General features: G+C 27.4%; 1 protein-coding gene across 1 annotated transcript; it reads right to left on the minus strand.

Annotated features, from left to right (window-relative positions):
• Positions 1-521: 521 nt before the first annotated feature.
• LOC145839179 (protein Wnt-11-like) lies at positions 522-6,816 on the minus strand. The gene is made up of 6 exons (XM_082946787.1): positions 6,758-6,816; positions 5,791-5,870; positions 4,660-4,823; positions 2,181-2,348; positions 1,058-1,241; positions 522-778 (listed from the first exon to the last, which is right to left on the minus strand). The coding sequence occupies exons 1-6, from the start codon at positions 6,814-6,816 to the stop codon at positions 522-524; spliced, it is 912 nt and encodes a 303-aa protein (XP_082802913.1).
• Positions 6,817-9,313: the final 2,497 nt, after the last annotated feature.

Here is a 9,313-nt window from a genome sequence, read left to right on the forward strand (position 1 = left end):
GTGGTTAATAATCAAATTTAAGCTTAATTTTTTAATAGAAACCAAATTAGTTTTTATTTTATTTTCTAACAAAAGATTGTTTTTCAATGATTGTAAAGTTAAACACACTACAGCAGAACTTTCAAAATTTGTTTATGTTTGAAAATACATTAAAAAAATTAAGCTTACTGAAAAATATTTTGGTGTCGAGTTATAATAAAAAGGTTACTTTTGAATTAAAATTTAACAACATGAAAGCGTAGGGCTAAACTTAGAATATCACTAAAACTGTTTATTTTTGAATAAAAATAATTTCTAACTGCCAGGTTTAACTTTAAAGTAATCCTACCTAAGCGGGCTAAGCATTAAAAGAAAAACCAAAAGGTAGTTCGAATCAATAAGAAGGCACATGTAAAACCAAGAACTAAATTCTGCTACTTTGGTCACCAGAGTGTCACCTTAACTCACTTGAAACGCACATCCTACCACTATGATACCCTTGTTTGAACCAGGTACAAACTAAACTAAACTTCTCAACTGCTTCAGTTGCAAATTGTAGTTTCGCACCTACACGCCCCCCTCTCAAACCAGCACTTTTCCCTGCTTCTCTGCAAGCAGTAAAACTCCTTCTTAGTAACCATTCTGGTAAATCCCCCCGAACCGCAACACATAGACACGTGTCTGACTTCCCTGCCCCGCATCCCGCCGAGGCCCAATCTGGCGTTTTTCGCGCAGAAGTCCGGGGAATTTTTGAAGAAGATGAGCCGCCGCTGCCGTATCGTCCCTCGCTTCTTGAAGTCTTCAGAGAAAAATATTTGTGAGTATAAGACAATTTTTTTTTCATAATTTTGAAAAAATACTGAACATATTAAACTATGTTTCCAATGAGGTTATATTTAGTGTATTTAGCTGTGTTCTTAACTTTGTTTAAATGCTACTATCAATTGAAATTTTGGTAAACAAGATTTACAACACACTTTATAAAAGTTTTTCGTTTACGTTATAAAGAACAAATTGAAAACTTTAAACTTATACTTATATACTTATACTTATATAGTTTTTCAGCATTCATCTTTACCTTTGTAGTACCACTTTAGCTTCTTCTCGCTTACGTACTGGGCCTCCATCATCATTCTCTTCAGCGTCCTGGCCAGGTACGAAAGAGGTGGGTTGGTCCTGTAGCATTCCACCATGCCGCACCTGTGAAGTCTGCCCGGGTGGTTTACACATTTGCATCTGTGCCTCACTTTGCTCTTGTACACCTTTTAAGTAGAAAAAGTGTTGCAAAAAGCATGGAGTACTTTTTATTCTGAATTTATCTATATTTTTTTACTTGTACTTTTTTTTGAAAATTTTTTGCTTCTGTTCACCTTTTAAAGTAACTTATACTTGGTGTTGTGTTTAAAAGCATTTTATTTTAAGTATACTGCACTTTTTTGATTTAATTTTCATTAAAAAAAATAAAATTATTGTGAAACAAATGTTTCCAAAGGTTGTATATATTCACTTAATGTGAAAAGAATTATAAATTTACAAACATTTAAGCAGCTTAAATCCTATTATTTTTAAAATAATTCGTGTTCGCTTTTTCATTTATAATAACTTTTTCATATAAAAAATCTGCAATTTCTTACAGAAGTAAAAACAGTTCTATTACAAAAATTCTAAACACACGGAGTAGTTTAAACTTAGTACTTTTACTTTTAAAATAAAGCTCTACTTATGTTAAAAAGTAACGGATTTGTAAACTAGCAAAGAATTTCGTGTTTACTAAAGCGTATAGTGAGATTATGTTAGCTAAGTACGATGTTTCAGTAATGTTATTACGACTTATTCTGTTGTAAATAAGGTATTATTGCATTAAACCTTATTTTATGCGGTTAAATTCGAACAAAACAGCTTTGCTGCTAGTTAAGTCTGAGACTACTATAAAACTTCTAGACTTTCAGACAAAATAATTTATTATTAGCGTATTTTAATATTTAAATTAAGATACCATTGTTCAACTATAAAACCGAGTTTGACTTTTGCATAAACTTAAATAATTTTCAAATTAAAATTTTATTTCATATTCTCTGACTTAAAGTAAAAATATCTTATAATATGTAGATTCAAAAGATAGGTTATACTTTTTTTTAACATTGAAATTACATTAGATATATAATACATTTTTAAACTTTATATCATCAATAAGTTCTTACTTTCAGACCGATGTTAGCATTGAGTATGTTGAGCTTGTCAACCTTCGACAATCTTTTCTCCCGGCAAAACCGCGACCCCCTGTCGATTTTAAGGGTTCTCCTCGTTTGCTGGATGCCCAGCGAGGTGTTGAACAGGTTGACCCAGTTCACTTTCACGTTGGTGCTGGGCTGTGTTAAAATGTTCAAACATAAATATAATAAATTAGATTAAAAATATGTTATTTAAAATAAAAATATGCCAATTTTACGATTGCTTGAAATTAGTTGTGTAGATGTTATTGTAAAAAATAAAGAATAAATAATTGAGCTAGTAAGTTGTGCATTTATTTATTGTTTATTTTTATAAACATTTTATGACATTTAAAAAACTTATATAGTTATGATTTGTAAGTCTATTTACACTTTTCTAGGGTTCAAGTGCAACAAGTCGACTAGATTTAAATTAATTAAATTATACAAAATTAGTTCAAAAAAAATAATGTAGATTAAGTAGCATTAAAAAATCTGAAATCTATCGTTTGTTTGTATTAAGTTTTATCGAGTTCATTAAAGAAACTACAAATGAAAAAAAACGAGTTATAACTTAATCACGAGCTTCAATTGGTATAAAAATTTTAGGAAGCTAAGTGTAGGAATGTAATTACTTGACTAGTAGTTTAGTAATTACGTTCAGTTTCACCACTTTGATTGGTTAAGCTTTGAGTCATTGCTAATTTAATTTCAAAGGGAAAACACTTTTAAACACTATTTTCTCTTTTGAGTGTTTATTTTTAATAATTCAAAACATTTTATCTTTGGTTGTATTTGTTGAATTGTAATCTAATAGGAAACTCAGACATATTGTAAAAATGTTTTTTACAACTAGTGTTTTTAACTTAATATGCTTGTATCTAATTTGGTGTATAAAACGAATTTTATGTTTCATCAAAGACTTAAAAAATTGAATGACAAAAAAGTAGTTGTACAATTAACGCTTTAAGTTTAGTTAAGTATAAATGCGTAAACTTAATGTTTTTATTTTACAAAAAAACAATATACTATACTTGTTTTGTTTTTTGTAAAAGATAAGGAAGTTTTATAGGATTTTGATGAAAAAAAAAGAAAAAAAAATAGTTTTTCATCAACATAAAAATCAATAAAAAATTGATGTAAGTTTACAAAGTACTTCAATTGATTATTATCAATTAGCGCTTTAATTTAAGTGTTGTAACCTTGTAACACTTAAAATTTCAAAAGCGGAAAAAAGGAAACACTTAAGTGTATTACTTTTATTTTAAATAATAAGAAAATATATAAAATAAGTTTATGTTTTGCAACTCTTATGTTCAAAATATACACTAATCAACTAATCAAACCTCATTTGGAAACCTTGTTAATTTTAGAAACTTTTAGACATCTAATATGTATGTTTTATTATCTAGGTGTTTGTTTAAATTATAAGGTTAAACCCGTTAGTTAGATTTTAATAAACCTTAATACCTATATATATATTTTTAATATTTACATTTTTCAAGCAAATTAATGATATTTAAGTTTATCTAAACAAATTTAAACGATTTTTCAACTCTCCTACAAATTAATTAGCTAACAAAACTAAATTTTAAGTAGTTTATGATGAAAATTGTTAATGTTGCAAAACTATCACATAACTTATGCATGCTTTTTTTTATAAAATACTTTCAAAAGAACAAAAGAAATAAACAAACTCACAATTTCAAACTTTAGATTGTGTATAACTAATTGATACGTAAGAATTTAAATTAACAATTTATTTATCTAAACTGGGGTTTTCACAACTCTTTTTCATAAACGGCCCCTTTAAAGAAATCTAAAAGTAATCGCCTCTTTTTATTAAATATCGCCACTACATTAGTTAATAACCCATAAAATTTTTCACCGCTTAATCAATTAACACCTTCTGCAAACCAAAAGCGCCCCTTAAGGTGGGATATTGCCCACTTCGGCGAACCCTGATCTGAACTATGCCGAATAATAACAAAATTTAATTGACCACAGACGACTTAGCAACTTTGTACAGTTAGTTAGTTACCTCTGTAAAAACTCATGTAACATTTTTTTTTGTTTATACAAGAAATTAACAAAATGTACAAAAACATTTATTATGTCAGAATCAGCGACTACGTAGAATTACCATTGTAAAAACTAAACTAACAAAAACATGTTTAAGTACATTAAAAACTACCAAAATGTATAAGAAAAATTACCACAGACGAATTATAACTATGTTAGAATAAATTAATTACTACTGTTTTTTTTTGTTTAGGTACCAAAATAATTAAAATATTTACCACGGAAGAATAAGTAACCATGTGAAATTGATTATTAACGCTTTTTTTCTCGTTTAATAACCAAAATATATACAGATATTTTCCATGAACGAGTTAGCAACCATGTAAAATTAATTACTAATGTAAAAATTAGAATAAAAACAATTTTTCAACTAAATTGATCTACTCACCACAGAAGAGTTAGCGACCATGTAAACGTGTGGAAATCTGGGATGTGGTCTGGGGGGATTCCCTTTGCTGATACAGCAAGTGGTGTTGCGGACGCACGCCTCATTTATGTTGTGGGCGATCGATACCCTGGTGAGAGCGTAGTAGAAGGCCGATTGTTTTGTTCCTGTTTGTTGTTTAATAGTGAACTACTAAAAAGTGTAAAATTTTAAATATTTTACAACAAATAAGTATGGATAGTTTAACAGTTTATTGTACGTTATATTGATTTTTACGTATTTTGTTTTACATATTGCTGTAAGAGCAAAGTAGAACGCTGATTGCTTTGTTTCTGTTTGTTTTTGTTGTTATGATGCTTATAAACAAAGAATTGAATATGATTACAAACAATTGAAGATGTTTAATTGACTTTTGTTATTTAAAATAATTAGTCTTTAAAAACGATTATCATAAGTCTTGTAAAACTATAAAACTGAAAAAAATATTTATTAAACTTTTACATCTGTCTTGATGATTGAATGAACTTTATCAAAAATGTATGTTGATCAAAAAATAGTTTAATACAACTTTAAAACAAGTACTTTTCGATTTAAAAAATATATCACTTTTTGGAAACTTTTTATATTTAGTTAAAACACTGACTAAACTCAGAAAGTATTATTTCAAAAGTGGTAAGAAATCACGTACTATATTTTAGTTTTTAAATATTTTTTGGGTTTTTCCATATATTCAAGTAACATGATACTTATTTATTTATCTGATTCGGTATTCAGTATGCTTGAAAGTAAGCGATTGTTAGTATATTTATTACTTTTTAGTATAATGTTATATTAAAAGAATTTGGAGTAAAACTTAAACATCAAACTTTCAATAAAATAATTGAAGTTTGAAGTTTAACTAATGCAGCTTTTATGGAAAAATAAAACTAGATAACATTGAAACTCAGATAATAATAAAGTGTGTAAAAATGTTTGCTGTACAGATGTTTAAGCAAATAAAACGTAGCTGAAAATCGTAACGCTTTTAAGTCTGCTTCAGTGTAACTTATTGCGTCATAGTAGCTTTCATCCGCCGCTTAATTCACTTCAAACGAATTCCATGTTTTTATTTTTTGTAATGTAACCACCACAAACCTTGTATTCCTTTCGGCAGCAGCTTATCACTCTGAACTTTATTTCTTTCGAACGAACCTTCATTGAACGAACAGTTCCATCTGTTAAAGTTATTTGTAGTTTTATCATCTGGTATTCAAAACATTACGCTATACCAGGGGTCGGCAAACTGCGGCCCGCGGGCCAAATGCGGCCCTCAAAGTCAAAATCTGTGGCCCGTGAGCTCCTTTTGAGCCAAAAATTTACATTTTAAAAGCAATAAAAATTAAACATAGGCTCTTGTTTCAATAATTACTCCTTATTAGTGCTCTAATATTGCGTAATTTGTCATAAATTTGGTCTTAAATAATATTTTTATACTGATTACTCGAACTTTTTTTAAATAAATGCGGCCCTCAAAGGTGTTTTTTTAAATAGTGCGGCCCGCGAGCAATTTTTCCTATGAAAATTGGCCCGCGAGTTACATAAGGCTGCCGACCCCTGCGCTTTGCAGTCAATTTATTTTATGGAGTACTAGACTACATTTGTGCGTTGTAGTCGTCTACACACGAAATTTTAAGTTTTAACATTTTTGTTTACTCAAACCTTTACGAAATACTTGTTTTAAAATAAGAACATCAATATATTTTAAGTAACTTAAAAACCATTTTATATACTTGTAAAGATTATATCTGATATTATTGGACAAAACAGTAGTTATGTGCAAAAAATTTTATTTGAAACACCGTAACTTAAACTAAGTTTAGGTTTAAAAATTATCGGTTTAAACATTTTGTTGTTCATTGAAAATTAAATTTTATTAATTAATTTATTTAAACTTCATACAAACTTTTTGGTAAATGTAAAAGAAAAATGAGAAAACAAAAAGTTGTATTGAGTTTTTAGAATGATGATTAAGAACTTTGTAACTAAAAAAATAAAATGGAAGTAATAAAGTTATAAAAAAAAGAATATTTTTTGAAAGAATCTAAAATAATAAAAAAAAAACTTTTCGTTTTTCATCTGTTCCCGACATTGTTTTACTCCTTTCTCATAACCGTCTCCCATTTGGCTTTTAAACTTATGATTTCCAACGCAGACAGCATTGTATAAGTTTGTTTCGTCTTTTGGCGATTTGAAATTTTCTATATTATTTTAAATAAGTATTATAGTTAGGTCTTTAAAAAAAGTAGCTTTAAGATCATAGAATGAACGAAAAAAACTACCGACTCTTATAGATTTTAAGTTGAAGCATCAACTACTTATAATATAAAAATCTGATACTTTTACAGTTAAATAAGGAATGTATTAAATATATTAAATAATTAACTTTTAAAACTTTACAATTGTATGATACTATTGCTACAAATTTAATTCATAGCCAGTTGAAATAGAAGAATAATTCTAAATTTATTTTTGATAACAGTTAGTTTGTATATTTTGCAGTTAATTTTTTTAACTCACTGTTTAAAACAGAACTGCACAAATCTCTGACTGTTGGTCTTTCGACGAGTCGAACATTTCTCGGTGTTATTTCTCTCCAGTTTCTACTTTAATTTAAGAATAATTTTTAGTCAAGGTATAAATTGTAAATTACAACACAATACAAACCCTTAAATATATAAAATAAACTTTATTTAGGTCAATAAATGAGCCATAAATGATTATGAATTTACAAACGACTTTTAGTTTTTTAAACTTAACGAACAACGTTCTAAAACCTAAAAACTATTGTTTTTTGAATAAACTGGTAAGTACTTAAACTTGTAGTTGTTTATATATCCTTAAATTGTTTTTCAAAATAATTCATTACAATAAATTGTTCTAGACATGACATTAAACTGTTCTGGTGAACAACTCGATAACCGAAAGGTGTTTTTGTACACAAAGTCCTTGGACCAAACTTTTTGAGCGTATTTTTGTCGTTCAATAAACAGTACTAATAAATAAGCCATAAAATATACCAGAATAAGTTTTTGAAATTATTTTTATTCAATTTTTTTATACTAGGTACTTAGTTGGTCGAGAGATAATAGTATACTAACTAATAAAACTACTTCAGCTAAAAACATTCTTTAAAAAACTGTCCAAAATAACTTATATTAATAACACCTGCGTTCATTAATTTAATTAATCAAAAAGTTCACATTATAACTATGAGAAAAGTCATTTCCTACAAATGTGTCTAAATTAACTTAATTAGCCACAAAAAGTATATTTAATAAAAAAACTCACTTTTTTTCTTTTGTGCACAGAGTTCGGTGTATTTTCAAGTTGTGAGTGATCGGAATTAAATAGCTTGCTAGTAACGCTAATAACCTTGTTAACATCATAATATAAAAGTTCTGCGACAATAAAGTTTTAAGTAATGGATTCAAGTGCTTTGAATCTTAATATTTTTTGAAGTATATTGTCATTAAAAAAATATTTTATTTAGAGTGTTTTTGTGGACAATTATCAAAAAGCTGTTTGACTTAAAAAGATTTTTTTAAACAAAATAAAACATATAAAAAAAGATATAAAGGTCTTTTTCCCGCAATAAATTTATAAGAAATAAAGTAAAATCACTTTAACTAAATCTTTAACATCTGAAAATATAAACAAATAAATACCAAATAAATTAAGCTAATTTAATTTAAAAATTACTTTATTTTGAATATAACATTTAGTTTACTTTAAAACATATTGAATCTTGAAAGCAACTAGTAATAATACTTTAAATAAAAAACATTTTAAAATACAAACGTAGAAATTAAAAAAAGCAAATTTCCGTAACAAAAATAAACTGAATTCAAAAATCCTCTTCACTTTTCAATCATGTATAAAAAACGTTCACACTTTAATTTTAACATATGTCAAACTAACAAATCAAATAAAACGTTCTTTGAAACTAAATACATAAATCTTATGTAAGATATCTTATCTACAAAAAAATCACATTGAAAGAAAAAAAGTTATGAAAAAACAACAAAGCAGACTTCTATCGAATATGGCGAATATTGAACACGAGTAATTTGCAGCTATTAGCCACGGATGAACGATTTTCGACTCAAATTTCTCATGAAGCCCACCTACTTCTAATAGTCGGAAGGAAATATCGAAAAAAGCCAAATTAGTCATGTCATCTTTTTTGTCTCCTGTTGCGAAGTTTCAAACGTCGCCTCCGAGCTAATTTGACGTCGGCTAATTGCGTTAAGCTATTAAAAATTTTCCGAGTTGACAATAATTTAACTTGTAAAAAAAAGTTTGTTTTCCAAGAAGTATGCTATGGCTTTTTAGCAAATGTTAAATTAACCAATGTTATACAACTTCAGTTTTACTTGTGATTTGTATAAGTTAATTTTAATTATCAATTAACTTATCAAAATTGTTGATAGAGAAGTTTAAACCTAAGTTCCTAACCTTTAAAATATTTAACCTATAAAATTTTAAAGCAAGTTACCGATTAAATTGCTAAAATATTTGTAGCAAAATTATGTCAAACTGAGAATAAATTTAAACTTATTTTAAGAAGTCAAATGATGTCTCCAGTAATAAAATATTTATAAAAAAGTGTACAAGTAAT

Source organism: Thalia democratica, chromosome 6 (genome assembly GCF_965202585.1).
Source record: "Thalia democratica chromosome 6, ktThaDemo2.hap1.1, whole genome shotgun sequence".
Taxonomy (NCBI): Eukaryota; Metazoa; Chordata; class Thaliacea; order Salpida; family Salpidae; genus Thalia; species Thalia democratica.